We start from the raw sequence: 24405 nt of genomic DNA on the forward strand, positions 1-24405 counted from the left end.
AGGTCCTGGAGAAATGTTGTCTCATTTCATCTACTGCCTCAGTTATAGATGGTTGAAATGACAAAATGACGACTAAATACGGGGGCCTGGTGGCCTGGTGATCAGCACCCTTACCTATCCAGGTTTAAAACTTTAATTCTTGCATTTGCTATATGTGTGTGTGGAGCTTGCATGTTCTCCCCATGCCTCAGGGATTTCCTCTTTGTTTTCCTCCTATCTTTAAATTGTTGCATTGCTTAATACATAACATTACATTATTTTGACAAATAGTATGTTATTGTGGGGGTCACGGTGGCTTAGTGGTTAGCACGTCCGCCTCACACCTCCAGGGTTGGGGGTACGATTCCCGCCTCCGCCTTGTGTGTGTGGAGTTTGCATGTTCTCCCTGTGCCTCGGGGGTTTCCTCCGGGTACTCCGGTTTCCTCCCCGGTCCAAAGACATGCATGGTAGGTTGATTGGCATCTCTGGAAAATTGTCCGTAGTGTGTGATTGTGTGAGTGCGATGGGTTGGCACTCCGTCCAGGGTGTATCCTGCCTTGATGCCCGATGACGCCTGAGATAGGCACAGGCTCCCTGTGACCCGAGGTAGTTCTGATAAGCGATAGAAAATGAGTGAGTGAGTATGTTATTGTGCCCTGCCGTAGACTGGCATCTTGTCCAGCGTGTACCAACCTTGAGCTCTGGGTCTCCTGCGATAGACTCAAGGTTCCTCATGACTCAGTAGGATAAATCATTTGTTTTTAAGGAGTGGTTGGATATTACATATCAAATGGTGTTTTGCATATATTCCCTGATTTAGATATTATATGCTGTTTTACATTTACTATATTCCTTATTAAGAACCTGCCTTGACAAATATTACATATTATATTTATTACATCTTACAATATTATCTTTTCTTAAATAGACAAAATAACTGATGTTTTTCATTATGTATTATGGTTATTTCCTTCCAGTCTTTAGTTATTTAGTTTTGTTTGGTCCTTAGTCAGGGTGAATATAACCCAAGTACAATATTGTAGTTTTCTTTGTGTTGAAGGGTCTCCTTTATTTCTTCTAACACTTGTGGATGGTTGGACATTGCAATAAATACAGTATATAAGATGCTCATCCCCAAAATCCATACAGCTGTGGCTCTGAGTAATCCATACAGCTGTTGCCCTGAGCAATCTATACAGCTGTTGCCCTGAGCAATCCATACAGCTGTTGCCCTGAGCAATCCATACAGCTCTTGCCCTGAGCAATCCATACAGCTCTTGCCCTTACAAAACTGGGATATGCAAAGAAAGAATTTCACTGTGCTGTAATGTATATGTAACAAAAATAAATGCTTCATCTCCTATAATCTCTAAAACTGTCCTGGATGAAACAGCACAAAAACATATTCTTATGTCTTATGTCCATATTCTTGATTATGATTATGATTGAACGCACAAACAAATGTGCAGGGCCGAGTGGGTACTGACCTGCTTCAGGTTTTCTGCCTGAAAATCTGAAAGATGACCAGCAGTGCTATCAGCTTTGAACTGGCAGAAACCACTGGGACCCTGAATCCCCCATCTACAGTTCAGAGAATCTTGTCAGACGTGGTCTTTATGCAAAAACATAAGGGTTGGGGTGCAGAATAATGGTAGAAAATGTTGTGCATTGATAAGAAACTTGACATTTTTTCTCTGACATAATCATTTATTTCCTTCACAAAATCCTGCCATTTATAGCCATTTCTGTGGACAAAATGGTCCACAGAAATGGCTATAAATGGCAGGATTTTGTGAAGGAAATAAATGAAACTATAGATAAATCATCTACAATCAACATTTTCTGTCCTCTATATGGAAAAAAAACATACCATAACAAACTGATACTTTAATAATCAGTGTAAGTAAGAAGAAACTGGAGGCAGGCTTTGAAATCTCAACTTGATTATCTTTATCACTCATTTTCAGCATGCACACTTAATACACAGTGCTACTGCTGCTAATAACACACACACACACACACACACACACACACACACACACACACACACACACACACACACACACACACACACACACACACACAGTGTGTTTATCTTTCCCCCTCAGTGCTCATATCTCCCTTTTTTATCCCTGTCTCACTGCAACAGACAACAGTCATTAATTCAGAACAGGTGTATAATCCTTCACTCACTCCCATTGACTCCACCCTCCATTCACAAACTACTGTTAAACCTCACCCCCTGTTTGCACTGGTATCGCCTTTACACAGCTTGCTTCAGGCCACCCAACAGATTTTTAGTGTGATTCAGTTCAGAGCTATGGCTGGATCATTCAAAAATATTGATCTTATTTTGTGAAGCTGTTCTTTTGTAATGTGGTTGCATGCTTTTGGTCGTTGTCTTGCTGAAAAGTGAAATTTCTCACAGACACCTGAAGGTTTAGCACCAAAATTGACTGGTATTTTTAGCTATTCATGAGCTTCAGTTCTGACTGAAGAAAAGCAGCACTAGAGCACTGACGTCTGTCTCCACCATGCTGCACTGTATTTATGGGGGTCTTCTGGTGATGAGCTTTTTTGTACCAAACATACTTTTAAATTATGGAAATATTAAACTTCTCACCAATCTGTCTCACCAGACCATAACACATTCTACCACATGGTTTATGGTGGTTTAGTTGAGCTTGGATGTTTTTTGTGAGAAAGAGCTTCTGTCCAGTCGTCCTATCTCATCACCCAGACACGTGAAGGATATGAGAGATTGTTCTCACATGCAGAGATAATCAGTACTTATCAGATATTCCTGCAGATACTGTAATATTGCTCATGGTCTCTTCTCAACTGCTTCTTTAAGTTCCTTTAAGTTTTATGTTTTTTGTTATATATTACTGTTATATATTTTGGACTGATGTCCTGTTCTTGGTGATGTCACTGTTTGCTCCATTTTCTCTAGTTGTTGATGATGATAGTTACCAGTGTTTCCTGGCACATCTAATGATTTATCCTGATCAATAAGTTTTAACAAGTGAGATATCGTGTATGGCTTCAGAAGACAAAGGAATTCTAACAGAAACAGCTGGGCTTTATTTGGAATTGATCAGAATCACTTAATTGATGACAGTAACAATCATACAGCTTTTAAACATGGGATTGAGTGTGATTGGTTCATTTTGAATGCATCCACATTCTTGATTATAAAGGGGTGTTTAAACTTGTGTAACCTGGTTATTGTGATTTGTAAAACAGTTTTTTTCCACTATAATATTTCTGATTGTTTTTTACTTAATTATTATGCATTGTGATTTCACTTTGAGTGTTCAAAAAGCTCTGACATGATTTATCTTGGTTTTATTTTTTTTTTACATCACAGTAAGCTACTGTACATAGACTTGTTTTGTCCACTGTACATGGATGAGTATCTGAAGGCACACTGTGAAGCACAGTGGAGACTCCCTGGAGGTTTGAGATTGCGTATTGCGTCTGGGTGATGGGGCAGGGCGTCTAGACAGAAGGAAGGAATTTCTCACAAAAAGCATCCAGGCACAACAAAATCACCCCAAACCAGGTGGTAGAATATGTTATGGTCTGCATATTGCTGTAGGTTTGAGACAACATGGTGATTTTGTCATAATTCATCGTCCTGTCACTGATAAGAAAGGAATTCTTATCCATTATGCAGGACCATAAGTGAGGCAGCTAAATCTAAATTTATTCTGCAACATGACAGTGACCCCAAAACACAAGGAAAGTCATAGAGAAATACTGTCAAAAACACAAGAACAAAGAGTTCAGAATCATATGGTGTGGCTCTGATCTCAACAACATTGAGGCAGTCTTCTGGGATTACAAGTAAAGCCTGCCGATTTAAAGACTGAGCTCCTTATACTGATTTAATTTAGGGTTTTATTCCTAGGGGGTTTATTGATAGATCCTGTTAATGTTATCATTCTTGAAAGAATCCACACCACAATATTTTCTCATAATATATTCTCATTTGTTTAAAGTACAGTATATATACACATATATATGGCATGAATAAACAGCACAGAGACAGATGGGGAAGAAAAAATATAACAGACAGTAAATATGGAAAGTAGACAGTATATACTACCATTCAGAAGAAGATCTGACCTTAGCATGCTAGGAACTACTCCCTTCATAGAACAGTACAAATTGGTGAAAGGCTCTGGTGCACAACTGGAAAACAAAGAAATTTCCAAGTGATCCCAAACTAATATATATACATATAGCAGCAGAGAGTTCTACCACCAATACTATTGATAAAACCTCCCTCTTATGTCTCATTTCCTCTTTTGCTACATTAAATATGGCATTTTAGATAGCCAATTGACATTAAAGAAACAAGAGTCATTAGCAGGAGAAATAATATCAAAAATCAGAATTGACCCTTTGTGACTGGTGATTTTCTTGTTCATAAAAACAAATGAGTTATAGAACAAGTGAATCAGGGTAAAAAGCAGAAACCAATAAAAAGCCTAGCATCTGTTCTTGAATTTTTGCAGGCCATAAATGGTAAAAAAAAATTGTTCAGCCCATAACTATTTATTCTTATGTTTAGGCTTAAGGTGAGAGATTAGCAGTCATGGTTTTCATAAAAAAATTCAAATACTCTCACTGGTTGAAACAGCAGTGGTGTCAAAAGTATTCACATTCATTACTCAGGTAGAAATATAGATACTATGGTTTAAAAATACTTCTGTAGAAGTTGAAGTATCAACTTGAGCTTTTTACTTAAGTAAAGTAAGTTTAAAAGTACTGGTTTCAAAACTAATGCAAAAAAAAAAAAGTAATGCAAGGAAAAAATGCCATTAAGGACAAAAGCTTAGGCTGTGCCACAGGGGCCTATTGTGCACTACCCCACCTCCTCAAAAAACATATTTCTAAAGGTCATAATGACTATAATGTTATATTAATATGATAATGTTGAAAAATTTGGAATGCACTAGGTTACCTGTTTCAGCCGCATACTGTATATGCCCATTGAAAAAAAACGCATTTTAGTACAATGCAAACACATTACAGAACCATATGTGTACTACTGAGCTGTGTTTCATGGGGCGGAAGATATGACTAGTTGGCTATAAGTATTGTAATGGTGCAAAAAGTCGAACTTCAGAGGCATGTCATTAATAACCTTTATTGAAACAAACACTCACTCACTCACTCATTTTCTACCGCTTATCCGAACTACCTCGTGTCACGGGGAGCCTGTGCCTATCTCAGGCGTCATCGGGCATCAAGGCAGGATACACCCTGGACGGAGTGCCAACCCATCGCAGGGCACACACACACTCTCATTCACTCACGCAATCACACACTATGGACAATTTTCCAGAGATGCCAATCAACCTACCATGCATGTCTTTGGACCGGGGGAGGAAACCGGAGTACCCGGAGGAAACCCCCAAGGCACAGGGAGAACATGCAAACTCCACACACACAAGGTGGAGGCGGGAATCGAACTCCCAACCCTGGAGGTGTGAGGCGAACGTGCTAACCACTAAGCCACCATGCCCCCTGAAACAAACACATTGGACTTAAACAACAACAGGGTAATCAACATGCGACAAAGAGTAACTAATAGGCTTTGTTCATCCACAAAAGCAGCTGGTTCACAAAGTTCTTTGAGCCAATGCATGTTCTTCTTGGCCTGAAGATCAGCCCTGCAACACTAAACAGTCTTTCACAGGCTGCTGAGGCAGGGAGTGCCATATTAAGCTTAAGTGATAGCTGGCACACAGCTGGGACTCATACACAGAGAGCTACCAGCTGTAGATGATAGCGTTGCACAATTAACTTACAAATATTGCATATAGTACCAATATAAGCTCAGATAACATTTGGTTAAAGTTGAATTTCAAATCTCACACCGAGCCACCAAACTAGTTTGCAACGTTGAATCATAGCTTACTGGTAGCAAGAAAACCATTGAGTTTGCCATAACAAACTTCGCAAATGTATGTTAGTATGTTACTAGGTCACTACAATATTGTCAATAATCGACTGATAATAACAAAAACTATAGCTTTGCACAATTAACTTACAAATATAGCAATAATTTAAGCTCAGATAACATTTGGCTAAAGTCGAATTTCAAATTTGTTAATAATGGACTGATAACAAAATTTCAGCTTACCTCAATATGCTTTTTTAAATTAGACGGCGAGTTTTTGAAAGCCGTCAGCTCGTGGTATTTGGGCGCGCATACTGTAGCTTACAGCGCATGCACAATGACTTATTTTTCCATCCAACCATTTCAATCAATTCTTCCAGGTCCGGCCAGGGATGTATAAGGGTTGGGGTTGGTTGGTCTTCCTGGCTACTAACTTCCTCGCTGGTGCTGGTGCTTATAGGTTGAGACAATAGGTTTGAGCCTCTGCCACAGACATCTTCGTACTTGGCTCCATCTGCTATGTCCAGCGTTGGGGTAACTGAAGTGTGCCATGATTTGTGTCATGTGCAGGTGCGATGGGTCGCGTACAAACCAATAGGGTGTCGGAATGGTATATGTTTATACTTCTCATCCAACCACAATCACATTCACTCTGTCTGGATGGCGTGATTTATCTTGTTAGTTTTTTTTTTAATGATGACAAGCCGAAATGAAAACAAGCCGAAATGAAATAGGAGTAACGAGGCTATTTTTAAAAAGTAAGGAGTAGAAAGTACAGATAATTGCGTGAAAATGTAAGGAGTAGAAGTAAAAAGCCTGCTAAATAATAATTACTCTATTTAAGTAAAGATACTCAAAATCTTTACTTAAGTAAAGTAACAAAGTATTTGTACTTCATTACTTGACACCTCTGGAAAACAGTCATAAATATTTAGCATCTTATGAGTTAAATGACTTGCCACTGTTATGTCTGGATTTTGTTTTGTCTATAAAAGCTGCGATTGGTTTGTGTTTCAGGGATCTGTTGCGATTGCTGGAGCAGTTGTGAGGTGGCTGAAGGACAATCTGGGAATCCTCAAATCCTCTTCAGAAATTGGTGAACTATTACACTTTCTTTCTCTGAAATATATTTGCAAACACACTGTGACATCAACAGAAGAGGTGAGAACAATGACCAGATGAAATGAAACATACCACCAGAAAACATTAACTTAGTTGTCTGACAGGGAAATGTCCCAAATATCTGTTACATCTAGTCACATCGTTTTGGGGAATATTTTGGAGAATAATGTCTATGGTTGAGGATTTCTTTGCCAATTCTTCCAATATATTTTCCACAGAAAATTTGGCTGCTTCAGCTGGAACATCTTATGGCTGTTATTTTGTTCCAGCATTTTCTGGTCTTTATGCTCCTTACTGGGAACCCAGTGCTCGAGGGTAAATAACATCAACATTAAGAACATACTTTATATTGAAGCAAAATAAATGACTAGAAATGCTCGTTAATTATTTTAAAATTAAATTTCCACTGAATAAACAGAGTATATTTAATTGATTAAAAAATACATCAGGCCACTGGATTTAAATAAAGGTTAACAATTAGGTTTTATTCAGTGGTGCCTTTAGGGAATGACACATGATCATTATAGCTTTGTTTTAATCGTTTAGGGGACGAATTAAATATATTTATTTCATCAGCAAATGCAGCGGATGTCTATTAAAGTATTATTATGATCTAAAACAGGAAAAACTCTTCTATAAGCTTCTTCAGTACACAAACGTTTTAAGGGATTCACAGAGGAACTAACTGAGGACCCTTTATGTGCACAGGGAAATGTAATATTACTTAAATACATTGACAGTCCTCTTGCTGTGTTTATGCATTTAACATATTAAAGAATAAATATGGTGTAGAGCATTTTCAAATTTTCATGAAATTGGTGTTTTCTGAGCTTTTTTCCTTCCTGGTGTAAAAAACATGCAGCTAAAAGGCTATTTCATTGTTCTGAGAAAAGCAAAACAAAGGTCACAGCAACAGCACAGCCCGATGGAGTAATGAGTATAATGGTGCTAATAACACACACACAACACACATACACACACAACATGCACACACACACACACACACAACACACATACCCATATGTGCACACACAACACACACGCACACACACAACACACATACCCGTACGTGCACACACAACACGCATGCACGCACACACATAGACAAAACACACAGCACATACACTTATGTCAAATTTAGCTTCAAACTCCAGCTCAAGCAGGGAGCATGATGGATGAGTGTAATCACTGATTGAGCATCGAGTCTTAGTCACAAAGAGACAACAACAAACACAGTGTTTTCAGTTGTTATGGCTGTAATAAAATATATAAAAGACAATAAATCCTGAAAACATGATCATCTCAAAAATAGATTTTTTTTTTTATTCACAAAATATTTTTGATAATGAATACTAATGAATATTTAAGGACAGAGACAAGATAGAAAGGATCAGACAATATAACTACAACAATAGTTCAATAAAATATTTTCTTTTCAACAATCACAAGGAATCTAGATAATGTGTAAAAGCTCAGCAAATATATTTAAAATGCGACATATTTTCATTGTTATAAGAAATCTTAGATATTTTTTTTCCTAATGTTATTCCACTCTACAGGATTATCTGTGGCCTGACACAGTTTACAAACAGGAGCCACTTGGCTTTTGCAGCACTGGAAGCAGTGTGCTTTCAAACACGCGAGGTAACGCACAGAAACACACATCTATACGAAGTGTGCCACTTTATTACCAACACCTGTATACCTGATGAGATAATAATGTAGCAGCAGCTTAAAATTATGCAGATAAAGTTCAAGATCTTCAGTTAATACTCACATCTAACCTCAGAAAAAGAGAACCGTGATTTTTATATGTTAGTAAAATTCTTTTGTGTCCTAGTGATAAAACTCTATGCAATTAAATGTCAGAGAACTAAACTGTGTGGTGCCTTTTGTTTTCAATAGCACTGGGAAAAGGAGATAAAAGACAGGAACAAGCTAATGATGTGTGAATTTAGATAATATAATGAGGAGATAAATAAATGGCTGCTCTGAGGACTTTAGAATGTGGATCTGCAGGGCTTTTTCATTGCAGAATGAAAGTAACACAGCTATGTTTTGTTTTTGATTACAATGATTTGCTTCAGGTCTTGGATGCGATGAATCAAGACAGTGGTGCATCACTTACTCAGTTACAAGTGGATGGAGGAATGACGGCTAACAAATTACTAATGCAGCTACAGGCCGATATTCTCTGTATCCCTGTTGGTAAGTTGTGTGTGTGTGTGTGTGTGTGTGTGTGAAGGTTTGTTTGAGTTTATTAAACATCTTATCTGACTGACTTCTCTATAACTGAAATGTTTCTGCTCAAGACATGGGAAAGTGCTTTGCAAAAGTATTCACTCCCTCTGACTGTTATGCATTCTGCACTGAACAGAAAAAAACATTCATTAACTTAAATGACAGACATATTTCTTGAAAAACTATTCACCACCTTGGTTCAAAGCTGTCTAAAACCAGCCTAGTACCAGGAATCAGACTGAGATCTGGGTCATTCTAATCACTGCAGTGTTTTCAAAGCACTGCAAAATGTTTAGGCTCATTGTCCTGTTGGATGGTAACCTCAGTTCCTCAGTCCCAAGTGTGTTCCAGAGACTTTCTTTTAGGCTCGCTTTGTATATTGCTTCATCCATCTTGCCCTACAGCCCTGACCAGTTTCCCAGTCTCTGCTGAAAAAGGCATACACGTACAGTAACACGATTCTGCCACCACCATGTTTCATGGTGGTAATGGGGTATTGGTATAGTATACTGTAGTCTGAAATGATTTCTGTTGTTTTTTATGAGGGTGGAGAGATATCCTGGTCTACTAGCAATAAAAGCCTGTCTCTTTTTGCCTGTCCCTTTTTGCCTGTCTGCAGTTGTGAATACTATCAGTTTAGCTTGACACTATGAACATCTGACATATCGAGTGGCCCATATTAATGTGCATGTGTGATCATTATACTAGGGTTAAAAAAAATGAGGAGCCTTTATTTTTGTCACATATACATTATAGCACAGTGAAATTCTTTCTTTGCATAGCCGGACTTTGGATGTTGGGGTCAGAGTGCAGGGTTGTCCATGATAGAGTGGAGTAGGGAGTTAAAGGCCTTGCTCAGGGGCCATAACAATGGCAAAAAAGCTTGGTATTGATGAGGCGTGAAACCTGACCTTCTGATAAACAAATTAGAACTTTAACCACTTAAGCTAAGATTTAAACTTGAGTTTTTCTCACAAGTTTTTTTTTTTTGAAAAGGGGCATTTAAAATCAATGCATCTGGAAGCCAGCACCTGTTCTGGGGAAGTGGTAGCTCAGTGGTTAGGATGGATAACCCTCAAATGCTTATTAAAAGTTACATTTAACAACTCCTGCAATTCACATTTTTGTCCTATGACCTATTTCAAGTGCAAAATTTTCCTGTCAGGCTTAATGCGTGTACCTGTCTAACTGTGGGGACTTCTCTTGTGTAGTGAAACCCCATATGTCTGAAACCACTGCACTGGGGGCAGCAATGGCTGCTGGAGCAGCTGAAGGGGTCAATGTGTGGAACATAATTCCTGAAGAAATGACCTGTGTGACCTCTGAGAAATACCAACCTCAAATCAAACCAGAAGGTGAGCGCTGAGAGGATCAGCCCTTTATTTCCCTTCCCATATCTCAAAGACTATTTTATGGCTTAAATGGACAAAAGTTTTATACATTATAGATATAGATTCATAAAAATAAACATATTCTCTTAGAATCAATAATGTATCCTACCATCCATCCATCAGGATTAATTCTCCTTAATGTGTCCATAACTGACAACTACACTGTGTGGTGAAAAGTTTGTGCACCCCTGACCATCACACACATATGTCCTTGTTAAACATCTTATTCCATGTTTTATTCCCTTCACTGGCACATTGAGCTCTACTCTTCCTTCCATTAGTTGTTGAAGTATGGCTGAAAAGTGTGAGATCAGACACTAATGTTGTAAGAGTGAGGAGATCTGGGGTTCAGTCAGTGTTCTAAAATAAAGTTACATCTAAAATAAAGGAGCCATAAATTAGCTGCAGTTCTCCACTTCACTTCTCTGATGGAGGAAACTTTCTGATTGCCATGTGATTAGACCTATTCTCATGCTAATAGTGCAACAATTGGATAAAATTGCAAATCAACAGGTGCGTTTTAATGTGTGCAGATTAAAAATACTCAAGACAAGATTGGTGCCACAGCTGATAAGAAAGAATTAAGAAATATTTATTTGTTTATTTATTTATTTTTATTACTTATTCACCCATTCATGTTTGACCAGAGAGTGAATTCCGATATGCAAGATGGAAGAAAGCCGTCCAAAAAGCCATGAACTGGGAGACTGTGGATCCTCTTTCCATTGAGAATGGTGAAACAGACAGACACACACACACACACACACACACACACACACACACACACACACACACACACGAATAAGCAATCAATAAAAATAAAATAGCATATAACACTACACTACTAACAGTGGTTTAGTGTCAGTGTGTAACTCTATAATCTGTATCAGTTCATTAGAGGTGTGACTGATTAATACAGTATACACCAGAAGTAAGTACACCCATGTGCAATATCACTTAAATATCAAATGACTTAAAATTCTATCACCTTACAGTACTTGCATTACTTCTAATATGAACAGTATGTTATTTGCTCTTGTGTAAAATGAAAAACAAAAAGATTTACTCGATTTTTATTCCTCAATGCAATAAAAGTTGCAGTGAAAATACTCCATTCAACAATTTTTCACCTTTAGTGATGACAGACACAATCTTCCTCAGCGCCAGATGTTCTGCCATTCTTAAGAGACATTTTTTAGCTGTTCTTTGGGTTGTGTTGTAGTATATTTCTATTTAAAACACCACAAAGGTATTGGTATTGGATTCCAGTCTTGGCTATGTCGTGGTTTTTACTTTTTGCTTGTGTGTTTTTGTGCTTTGGATCGTTATGCTGGAATGTTCCTCTTCTTTTAAGCTTCTGGAGACTGGGAGTCATCTTGTCAGAGTGTATTGTGGTACATCCATAGAATTCATGGTGCCATGTCACATGTACAAATATCATCTCCAAAACACCTTTTGCACTCATGCAGCACTGTATCATCACACACCCTGTTTCACTGTGGAAGTCCTGGCCAGGTTCATGTGCAACCTGCTGGACCGCATACAGTATGAGCTGAATATCTTATTCTTGAGCTCATCAATACTGTACCTTCTGATTACTACTAGAACTGTTTCAAATGATTCTTCTAGCAATTATTTTCTACATGGAACCAGTTATACAGACAGACACAGGTCCAAAAAAGTTCTGATGTTCGCTGGTCATGTTATAACCATGTTCATGCAGTTAGGCCAGGTGGACTCAACTTTCATTCTGTGAGCACAGGTTTTCTAACTTGTGTGTCAGGATGTATTCATTTTCGTTGTGTTTGTACTTTAGGCCTGTAGATTACATATAGACTTTTTAAAGTTTTTTTTTTTTGTAAGAGGAAATACATGACGTTGGTGCACAGTCTTAACGTCATCACCACTGGATGAGCACTTGCAGAATAAGAGCACTTCAGAGTCCAAGTGTCTGATCATTCTGCGCTGATCTTCTCATCAAGGTGTTTCAGTCTGCAGAAAGTATGCTTTTTTTCACATCATTCTTTGCAATCTCTAGCACTAGCACTTTCTAAAATAATTTGGCAGCAACATCCATGTCACAGTCAAAATCCCAGACATCAGACGCTTCTTCATTCTGGTGTTTTACATCTGAAGCTCTTGATCCGTCTCTGCATGAAGCTTTGCTTGCGCTGCTGCTACATGAACGTCTGATTGGATAACCGTATAAATGAGCAGGTGTATGTGTTTCCTATAAAGTGGACGGTAATGTATGTCTTATTGTTGGCCTTAACTTTATTAGGGGCAATGATGAGGTCATCAGTTTATCATGGACTGATCACATATATAAGGAAGTCATAACTGAATGGCATAGAACACTCCAGGATACAGAGGACAAAACAGCAGGGACTTTTCAAACAAAATCAGTAACACTGTTGCCGTGTAATATTAGGATAGTTTGGTTTTCTCTGTCAGTATAACACTCTTCCAATTCAGTGTAACATACAGTAACAACTTTAATCCATTTTACATTTCAATGGTAACATTAAACTGTTTCAGTATCAAACTGACTTGAAATTAGTCCTCAATGGGGATGTGAACACATCAATATTGACTTGTTAAATTAAAAGCTGGTTATTTGATTTATTTTTAGGAAAACATCTGGCTTGGATTTAACGTCATACATAGCAGGATTTTTATAGAAAAAAGAAAAGAAACCCCATTACAAAATAAAAACTAAATGATTTATAGCTTCAGGGTGTTTGGTCTTGCACATGTTTCATCACTACAAATATCAGAACTATAAATACATTAACTGATGAGAAACACAGTTATGACGTGTCGTATTCACTTTTACACTGTTTTTCTGTTGATTTGGCTTTTGGCTCTACACATAACAATAATTATTAAACTTTTTGGACATGTAATGATTTTTTTTCAACCCAGGAGAAAACAGTTTATTTATTGTCAGTTTATTACAGACATCTAAGCCCAAAGACCCAAAATAACACCTGCTGAAATGCATGTACAAAAAGTGAGTGTGTTTTGGGAGATTCACAAACAATAATTGGATGAATTCTGTCATGTAGAAACTAAGGCATTTGTGTGTGTACTGTTTGTTCCTAATAGCTGCAGTAAGTTCAGATCTCTAAGGGATTCAAAATAAAAAAGGCACAAGAAGGTTTACAATAACACCAATTAAAGTCTGTGAGTCGCATAAAAAAAAAGAATGTTCAAAGTAAGAGTGCATCTTCTGTTTACAGGGTAAAAGCAATTTAAAAGCTTTTCTCAGGCTCTACTGCAGTCATGTGAATATCAAATAATAAAATAACGTTACTACTGTTTTAACTTTTTAAAAGAACATTTTGTGATAAAATAACCTTAAATGTCCATTCTTTATTAACACTTAGTATTGCAATTCTGTCATCATCTGGCAGGAACATGCTTTTGGCTATATATTCTATATATATGTATATTCTCACACACAGCCCACAACACGTTCTCATTCACAGCCTGTAGGGAATGTCACTGTGGGTGTAAATTCTATGGATTTTCAGTCATTCTGTGCTGCATCTTGCTCTTGTAGGTAGAAACATCTAGAAGGTTTATACTTATTAAGGAAAATTCTCAAAAAAAGTGTTTTATTGTATAAAATTGATTGTTTTGCTAATATTACAGACTCAATCCTACACAGACATTTAGCAGATGCCCTTGTCCAGAGCGATGTACATTTTTATACAACTAAGCAATTGAGCCTTGCTCAGGGGCCCAGCAGTGGCAGCTTGTTGGACATAGGAATCGAACTCACAACCTTCAGATTGGTAGCCCAACACCTTAACCACATACCACAGACCCAGTTAGTAAAGCTGCTCTGTTAATTAGAAACATATTAAAAGGAAAAAAGCATGCATGAATTTTGTATCATGTTTTCATCACATACTGATTTGATCACATATTAACTAAGAGCCATATGTGGAACTTTCTAGAAAAACAATCTTTCTAGCAATGATCAGAAACTGAGATCTGTTCTTTCTGGTTTTCAGTTACTATCAGAAGTAGACATATGGAGCATGACATATGCCCACTGCAGCTCACTCAAATGTCATGCTTTCAGGTTGTAGAGATTCATGTCATGTTCACCATCATTGACAAAGTGCTTTTTTCTTCTCAGGTACTTGATTAAAGAAGTGTGTAGCTTTGAGCGAGCCTGAGCCTGAGACTGAGCCTGAGCCTGAGACTGAGCCTGAGACTGAGCCTGAGACTGAGCCTGAGACTGAGCCTGAGACTGAGCCTGAGACTGAGCCCGATTGCACTTTGTCTTGTGATTTGTTTTCTGATCCAAGCAGCTCCATTAACATCTCCTAGTTATGAATTTACAATCACATAAAAAATGTGTTTCATTCCAAGTTGACTTTCTGTGGTCAGGCTGCTAAACTGCCCTGAGCGCTGCTTGAAGCTCACTCAACACTTTCGCTTCACTTATCAATTACATTTAAGTTATTAACAAGACCACAAAATTCAAATGAGAACAATTTTCTTAAATCAGTGATTTGGTCATTCCATGTTCTGATTGTTTTGTATTTCCCACGTGCTCTTTGACAACATGGTTTGAAACTCATAGTACAATAATGACACAAGAAGTGAATATTATAATCAATTAGCACTTTCAGTTCTAAATATCAAAATATAGTTAAGATTAAACTTGTACAGTTTCTGGATGTGATGTGTGAGATGATGTTGGAATGAATGAAATGAATGAGTGATCGTTCAATGCACAATTTAATACTACTGTTAATGTTATTCATGTGCTTATACTGAGGCAATAGTAAATAATGATTGATTTCAGTTTGATTTATTTGTTAACTTTATTTAGGGAAAGGATGTAAAAAAAAATGCAGGACAAAAATCAGTGACTTAATGAATGAATATAAATATTATATGTATTTTATTGTTGCATTTAACGTTGATCATTTTAATTACATGATGAAATTAAATCAGTAGCAGCATTAAACTCCAAATGACTGGTTTTATTAAGGTGGATCACTTGTAAAATACAAAATTACAGTTTCTACACATATTTGTACAATTTAAATGAGAACATCATGCATATGTTAATAATCAATAATCGTCTGCATTGCTCTGTTATGCTTTCAGCAGGTCCGAATAAGAAAAATAACACAGAGAAACGAATTCTTTTTCTAACTGCTCTTTAAAATCTTGCTTTAAAATATTTGAGAAATGAATAAAAATCCTGTTTCCAGTCAGTGCAGATCAGATCTGCTGTCAGCCTCAGGTCAGGAGGAAGGAAGAAAAACAAAACAAAACTACAAAACAACCAATTTAACTGACTGCCTACAATAAAATATTCTAAATGAAATCTAACTGAGACATGACATGTTGACATGATTCCCATCCAATTATTTCACACAGAAAAAACAAAATTAGCAACTGAAAAAATCTTGAATGTGGTCATATCTATCTAGTATCTCATAATGTAAGATTATAATAAAATAAATATAAGCCTTTTATATCATTCTAAATATTTAGCCTTTTTCTTCCGTCTTTATTCCAAGTTTGATGTAGTCTTCTATTAGCAGTCTCAGGGGGCTCAGAGCCTCCATCACCCTCTCACCCCATCACCCTCTCACCCCATCACCACCATCCCTCCATCACCTCAACCACCTCCATTCCTTCCCTTAACTAACCTCCCTCCATTACCTCCTCACCCTCTTACCACCCTCCTACCACCCTCCTTCACCACATTACACTTAAAACAACCCTCTCCCTCCCTCCCTCCCTCCCTCCTTCCCTCCCTCTCTCCCTCCTTCCCTCCCTCTATCCCTCTCTCCCTCTCTCACTACCTCCCTCACTCCCTCTCTCACTATCTCCCTCACTATCTCCCTCCCTCCCTCTCTCATGAAGACTTTCCTGGTAAATTTTACAAAGCATGCCCATTCAGACTGTTTATTATTAGGTTTATATTATGTCCACTGTACAAGTTACTATAGAAACAACATGTGGGAATGAGAATATTAATGAAAGCAAATGGTTCAAATTAATGCTGGAACTATTGCCCATCTGGTTATACAAAAATAAACAATACAATAATAAGCATTAGATAAATCTGTCCATATTCAAGATATTTCCAAGTACCAAGATAGAATATTTTGCCGGACATGCCTGGCATCAGTGTCTACGAGTTAAAAGTTAAAAGCTAATTTGAAAAGCCATATAAAATAATACAAAATAAAGACCAGACCACTTGAATGATCAAGTTTCTAGTTTCAAGATTTGGTTAGAGCAACTGTGCAATACATTTACAGAGTGCTCTGAGCTAATTAAATATAAGCTGGTTTCAGGGTAATTACATCTTAAAATATAGACTGGAATTTCAGTGGAGGTTAAACAAAATCTATTAAAAATAATTATTATGAAAAAAAGCTTGTCATTTCATAAGCTACAGATATATAAACTGATGTAAAGGACTGCAGAGAGCCATAAGGTACAGGAGTTACAGCAGGACAGGCAGACCTGAGGTGATGTGTTATGTGTCTGTGTAGGATGGAGTATACTCTACACTGAACACTACACTAAATCAGTAGTAAATCTGCAGCCTAAATTTTGCTGAAATATACCTGAAGTCAATATGAGGACTGAGGGTGCAAACAGAGTTCAGGGTTAGCTGGATGATGTGGCACAAATTAGCCCCATAATTCTTCAGTTCGTCCAAACTTGTAGATCAGAGAGCTGCAGAATGGAGAGATGGGTTCATTAGCACCATTAAATTTTCCCTCAAATATAATTTGAACTAATGCTGTACACTCATCGTCCATTTTATTATTTAAATCAGTACAATACATTAAACCTTACAAATTAATATTCACATCTAATTATACTAGAGAAAGTGCAACGTGAGTGACTCAGACTGAGACATGGTTGTTGGTGTCATTCTCACAAATCTAAGAAATGGTCCACATGAACAGTAAGAGTGATTAGATCAGACCTACAGTTTCCCAGTTCCTCGTGACCACATCTAAACATTGGATAACCAACAGTGAGCAGTGTGGGTTTTTCAGCTTCTAAAGCATTGATGCTGGATTAAGAAGCAGTCCAGCAACCAAAATCTAACAGAGTTGTGGTCAGGAGCAGTCACTGATGAAGGCTACAGGATGACACACACATACTTGTCGGAGGAAAATAATGAGCTCTCCAACTCTAGAGTGACAGAGAAGCTAGGACTGTTTACTAAAGAGAAAAAACACAGTGGACCCCTCAGCATTGGTTTTAATGCCAATTTAATTCCTGGTGTACAATAATAATACATTAATATTAATGTAATATTAATATTAATGTAATATAATATAATATTATATTAATGAGACCTCTAAGGGTTAAGACTAGAGGAGGACAGACACACTAGGCACAGTAATAGATACAGTAATGTACCTGCAAAGTGCAAATTTATGCAGCAGCAAGGTAAGAGTACCAAATAAATTGAGAATCTGCAAAGCAATTCAGTGGTGTGAACAGAAGAGGGATTATACAACCCACTGTGGAATCAAAGGCACACATGCATAAGGCCTCATGGTTTAATCAAGCAGACAGTTAAATGACAAACTAAAGTAAAGGGAAACTGAGACTGTGGGAGGTCATCTAATTCTCATCTACCCTGTTCAGCATTTCAGTAGATCCAAAACCTTTCCCTGGAAAACGGTGAAATAACACCCTGGATGAGATGCCAGTCTATGAAAGGGCACCACATACACACATTCACTCATCTGTATAGCACTTTTAACAAATGATATTGCCTTAAAGCAGCTTTATAGAAGTATAGAAACAAAATTTAAAAAATGTCAAAATAGTTTAGTTTCAAAATAATCTACAGTACTATTATTCCTTAGCACTTATCCCTAATGAGCAATGGTGGCAAACTAAGAATTGTGCAAACCGAGGAACTAATAGGTCAGGGTAAGTTGTGAGTTCATTATAGACATAACTAATTCCCTCCTGTTGAAGTCTTCAAATGTTCACTGATAAAGACCTGAGCACAAAGCTGACTGACAGAACTGCAGTTCAAACATTTTGACAGTCTCCAAGTTGTTCTATCCATAGCAGTCTCATGGGTCATGGGCTGTTTGTGTTTATCTCTCCCCAGCTGAGTGCTCCACCAACCGACAAGACTCCAACCAGGTGAAGGGTGTCAGGATGGATCCGGTAGGTCCGGAAAGAAGAAGCAGTCACACTGGGAACTTGGGAGCGGCTTGTATAGACAGAAAGTATCCTGATTTTACGATCAAATTGTAAATCTGTGAGGCAGCAATTATACTTGTTCTGCCACCATGCTGCTTCCTCCACACAGGCTCATTTTTGAAAATAAAACTAAAAGCCTTCACTCACGGCTCACTGGCTTAACCTGGCCTCTCTTCTCTAGTATCAAAAATCTTGCAGCTGAGCATTTTACCTCTGTGTTGTTCGGAGGACTGAGAACTGTTTATGTGGACCTCCAGGTTTGTTATTTATTATTAATGGTTTTTTTTAAACTTAGAAAACCAACCAAACGCCTTTTATAAATGCTGCTCATACTGCATCACAGGGCAACATGGCATCTCAGAGGAAAATGCCATCTGCCCTTATCTGGGCATAGATCACAGGCATCTGTGCACTCATGCATGCAAAAAAGTCATGGGCTAGCATTTCACCCCCTTCAACTGGTAGCTGTTGTGTGGAAACCTGTCACTGTTACTGAGAGAGAGAGAGAGAGAGAGTGTGAGGGAAAGAGAGAGTGTGAGGGAAAGAGAACATCCTCCTTAGGTTTGTCAGAAACTACACCAGCATAAATAATAATAACTGTAGAACTGCAGAATCTGGTGAGGCAGAAGGACATTAATAATGACATTATTAACAACATAACAACCTCTCTCTCTCCCTCTCTCTCTCCCTCTCTCCCTCCCACCCTCTCTTGCTCTCTCCCTCTTGAGTTGTGCTTTGGATCACAATACAGAGAAATCCTTAATAGGCAGTTGACCATCGATAAATACAGTTATCTGGTGTATAGTCTAGTAGCTAGTTTCAACTGTGGGTTGGTGGGTTTCAGAAAAAATGTCCAGTCCAACTACTTTTCAAAGTCGCACAAAAAGACCAAAAAGAAATTACCCATTCAAAATATTTTACTTCTTTTTCTCAGAATATTTTACTTCTTTTTCTCAACCTTTAAAGAGGGAAATATTATTTCAACAGGAAATCCTACCTTTTTCAGACCTACAACTCTTAACTTAAGCATCAATGTGATAATCATCAAAACACCAAGGCAATTAAACTTCATGGATATCAATCTATCCAAGTAGGAAGCATAAGTGATTGGGAATTATTTTCCTCTCCTTTGGTGCAAAAGGGACAACTGAAGTGGCAACAGCAAGTCAACCCACAAAAAGAGAATGGTTTTGTCATTGGTAGCCACAAACAATTGCTCAATTGCTCTCTACTTATTGCCAGTATCGGTTGATATATGTGTTCTTTTATACCTTTAAAACTAAAGAATGTATACAACTCGCTTAGTTATTAAGATTTATTTGTTTGTGGCAAAGAAATACAAAAATGCCCATTACTGGATGAAAATAGAAAACACAAGAAACCTTAAAAAAGTATTAATGCAGTAGCGAACAGTACTTTTAACAGTTAGTGGTATAACAATCTAAACCATATATACTGCAATTATTAAATGTAATTATTTTCTGAAGAAAAGGCAATATTTTAAAGTGAATCTTAAATTAGAACTCTTGAAACACAATGCAAAAGACAAGTGCATTAATCAGTAAACCTTACACCCAAATGAGCGACATGTTTAACGTGCTGAGGTAAATGGAAAGGGTGCCTTCTAAACTTGCCTGTCACAGGTGGTTGTGCAACATATTTCCTATAAAATTTATTCTATTTATTTTCATTAATGCAATTTAATATATAAGTGTATTTTTCTTATAAGTTATGCCTATGGATTTCAGGAAGCAGGAGCGTGGTCAATGCTGTAGGTAAAATGCGGAATCGAGTTTAATTTATTAGGGCATTCCTCAAGCAAAATGGATTCGACTGGCGGCGCTCTGAAAAGTAAAAAAGACATATGCGCTGAATAGAGAGGGTAAAAGTGGGTGGGTCCAGTATTATTGGTCTTAAAAAGTGGGTGAATCCTGTCCCACCCACATATAATGGTTCCGACACCCATGACCACGGGTATCGGATTTGGATCGGTCTCACACCACCGATACCCGATCCACTCAAAATGCTTGGATCGGTGTCGATACCAATCCAAAATATCAGATCGGTGCAGCCCTACTACTTATACTTCCTGCCTGGTTTCTCTCTTGTTTTGTGTTAGGGCCCTTATCACTACTCACAGCATGAGGCAGGTTGCACAGGTAGTACAGCTCCTCCAGGATGGCACATCCATACATTTACATTTACACCATTTAGCAGACGCCCTTATCCAGAGCGACTTACATTTTTATCCCATTTTCATACAACTGAGCAATTGAGGGTTAAGCACTGGCAGCTTGGTCTGGGAAGGAATATCCTTAGCACAGACCTCCAGGTGCTAACCCACATAAACTTTACTACTGTTAGGCACTGTGATGAAATCCCCAGAGCCATTTTCAGACCTTTTGCTTGTGCAGTGGGCCTTGGGTTCCTCCTGGTGCATGATAACACACAGGCAGTAGATAGCTCAAGTGGTTAAAGCTCTGGATTGTTGATTCAAAGGTCTGGAACAGAACCACCAAGCTGCCACTGTTGGGTTCTTGAGCCCCCCTTAACCCTCTCTGCTCAGGGAATGCTGTATCATTGCTGTGCTCTTACTTCCAAATATGGGATGTAGGCAGTTTTTGGATAAAGAAGACCCTCATATTCCCAGTCACATTCCTCAGACCTGAATCCGATTGGGAGCCTTTGGGATGTTATGTATTGGAGCATCCAAAGCCACCAAGTAGCCACAGACAGTCCAGGAGCTCACTAATGCCCTGATCCAGATCTGAGAGGAGATCCCCCAGGACACCATATACCCCATTAGGAGCATGTCCAGACCTTGTTGGGAGTGCATAAAGGCATGTGGGGGGCAAACATGATGCTGACTTATTTGATTAGTTGCTGTAATAAAATTCATACAAGCTGAATCAACCTGTAACTTCAATGTTTTGAGATTTTTAATTCAGCCCTCAGTGTGTTGATGATTTGTTTCCACAGACCAATGTCACATAATTTCGAACTCAACAAACTACACACTGTATACAAGTAAAGATTTTCAACTTGAGTGTTCCTTCATTGAGAAAATGTTTGATTTAAGTGTTCCCTGGAGTGTACATACAGTAGAAAATGAAGTCAGACATACCCATTAATTCCTGTCAACAATCTTACAAACACTCATCAAATGCAATTTACCCCTTAATGTCCTGACTTGTAAAGGCTACAACTGAGATTTAATTTTCTCTTTCTGTATTGTATTTATCAAACTGTTGGTCTGACTGCTGCTCCAGCTTTCTAAACGCGAGTGAAATAGTTCCAGTCAGCTCAATGAGGCATCTAAACTGTATCTATTTATAAGGTGTGAACATTCATTTGCAAGCACACCCACCTGAAAAATATTAACAAGTTCTGGAAGAAGACACACAGTCCAGGATACACAGGAAGTCCTGAGAGAAGAACAGGAAAAGACAATTTTATCAATTAAAACAGGTGCTACAAACTAATAACAACAATAATAGATACTATTATCATATAATAATAATAATAATAATAATAATAATAATAATAATAATAACATATAGTGTACCCTGTATTTTACAATTATATTTCCAGCATTTAGCAGACACCCTTATCCAGAGCGACCTACATTTTAGCTCTTTTTTTTTTTTTTTATTACTGGTCGGTTACTCAGATGTACATGAACATAGCGATACAGTCTCAAGTATACAATAAAAAGCAATTAAAAATGGACAATCAGGTGAAAAAGAGAGCACATTCAGACCAATAACAAAATGCACACTGTAACACAGAGGATCAAGAGAGGTTGTTAATGTGGCACCAGAGAGGTGTCCATATCTGCCAAAAGTCATTAGACTTTTGGTGTATGTCATAAGTGAGCTTCTAAAGTGGAAGTAATATGGACATTTGGGACAACCACATTTTAACAGAAGGTACCTGAGGAGAAGACCACAATAACGCTCTTTTTTTATACAACTGTGCAATTGATGGTTAATGGCCTTTCTCAGGGCCCAATCAGTGGCAGCTTGGTGGACGTGGGAATCAAACTCACAACCTTCTGATTGGTAGGCCAACACCATTAACCACTAGGCTACCATATCCTTGCATATTTTGTATGTGCACTTGTATTTCCTGATTTGTATGTCAATTCAGACAAAACCATTAGCTAAGTGAATAAATATAAAGGTGTAATAAAGCAACTCACCTGGTGCAACATAAGCTCCGAACAAGATCCAGACTGAGGCGATGAGAGAGACGAACATGATCAGGAAGCCGATAAAGAGCCAAACACGAGCACCTAAGATGTGGTTATACGGACAGATAAACAAACAATGACATTAATTCTGAATGCAAGTAAGCTTCACGAGTATGCTGTTTAAAGCAGCTGTGGTTCAAATGGTGAGAGAACAGAGACAGATGAGAAACTGTTCCTTATTCATCACTGCCATGTGGAAACAAGTCAAACTTGAACGCACACAATGACTAACTGCCACCTGAGAAAATTACAGAATGGCAAGAAAATAAGCTTTTTTATTGTAAAAGATGAAACACCTCATCTAATTTACATTTAAATCACAGTCTAATCTGTGCAGGTGTTTGAGATAAAAGGAACTCATTTATCAGACATGAGAAGAGGCCATGGTTCAGTGGGGTGGAGTTCAACATACTCATGTCTGAGGTTTTGTAATCAAGCTATCCTCAATTAAAGTGAGCACAGAGTCAACAATTAAAGCATAATTCCAGAGGAGAAATGTATGCTCTTGGTCTTTTCTAATCTTTTATTTTACTAACGGATATTTGTGTAGACAGTTAAACATGTGGAAATGTGAAATATAGATATTTTAGTCAGAGCTTCCCAATATGCACCACTGAGTTTCTCAGTTTTATCTACTATTTTATTTTTATTTTATTATCAGTGTTTATATAACTCTACTCGCTGTACTTGTTATAATTATTGATGGTAACTGTTATTATTTTTTGGTCTTTTGTCAGTAGTTTTGGCCAATTGTCAATCAGATTTTTGGATATATTGCACCTAAAAATCTTTCTGTCACTGCATTTCAACAACTATAACATATTTTATAACCCACGGTGTTTTGTTGGTTAAATAATATGTTCTGTAAAAGTCTTTGGCTTAAAAACGAAAAAAAAAGTACATTTTTGTTTGAATTCATTTTGGACGTTTGCTTATATGAAGTCTTATTTGCATGCAGAAATGTACATTTTTGAAAATGTTCCAATGGAAAAATCATCTGTAAACAATCAAAATAAAAATATTAATTAATTAATTCAACTTGACTGTATGCAGCTTTGATGAATAAGGTCCACTGACACAAAGCTGATATGAAGCATCTATTCTTGACATAATGAAAAGCCCAGGTGCTGCTTAATTATAGTATACGATTCTTCATGTAGCTAATGTCCTCTCTAATGATACGTTCAGTCCCGCCTAATATCCTAACGCTGATAAAGTAGGTCAATGTTTCAGAAAAACATGATCGGTTAATGGCTCATCAGCGCGAGTAGACACTA

General features: G+C 37.7%; 2 protein-coding genes across 3 annotated transcripts in view; one reads left to right on the forward strand and one right to left on the reverse strand.

Annotated features, from left to right (window-relative positions):
• Positions 1 to 15644, forward strand: part of LOC132849874 (glycerol kinase-like) — a 35013-nt gene extending 19369 nt beyond the window's left edge. The window contains exons 13-19 of one of the 2 annotated variants that reach the window (XM_060875828.1): positions 6911 to 6989; positions 7234 to 7330; positions 8575 to 8659; positions 9103 to 9223; positions 10468 to 10611; positions 11295 to 11381; positions 14798 to 15644. In XM_060875828.1, the coding sequence (XP_060731811.1) occupies positions 6911 to 6989; positions 7234 to 7330; positions 8575 to 8659; positions 9103 to 9223; positions 10468 to 10611; positions 11295 to 11381; positions 14798 to 14805 (621 nt within the window). In that variant the 3' untranslated portion in view covers positions 14806 to 15644. Of the gene's footprint in view, positions 1 to 6910; positions 6990 to 7233; positions 7331 to 8574; positions 8660 to 9102; positions 9224 to 10467; positions 10612 to 11294; positions 11751 to 14797 lie in introns of those variants that run through there. The other variant, XM_060875827.1, reaches the window with a different exon arrangement.
• An 869-nt stretch (positions 15645 to 16513) lies between these two features.
• Positions 16514 to 24405, reverse strand: part of LOC132849875 (transmembrane protein 50B-like) — an 18700-nt gene continuing 10808 nt past the window's right edge. The window contains exons 5-7 of the mRNA XM_060875829.1: positions 23078 to 23170; positions 22244 to 22301; positions 16514 to 17373 (exon numbers count right to left, since the gene is read on the reverse strand). Of these exons, the coding sequence (XP_060731812.1) occupies positions 17328 to 17373; positions 22244 to 22301; positions 23078 to 23170 (197 nt within the window). The 3' untranslated portion in view covers positions 16514 to 17327. The remainder of the gene's footprint in view (positions 17374 to 22243; positions 22302 to 23077; positions 23171 to 24405) is intronic.

This window comes from Tachysurus vachellii, chromosome 8 (assembly GCF_030014155.1).
Source record: "Tachysurus vachellii isolate PV-2020 chromosome 8, HZAU_Pvac_v1, whole genome shotgun sequence".
Classification (NCBI taxonomy): Eukaryota; Metazoa; Chordata; class Actinopteri; order Siluriformes; family Bagridae; genus Tachysurus; species Tachysurus vachellii.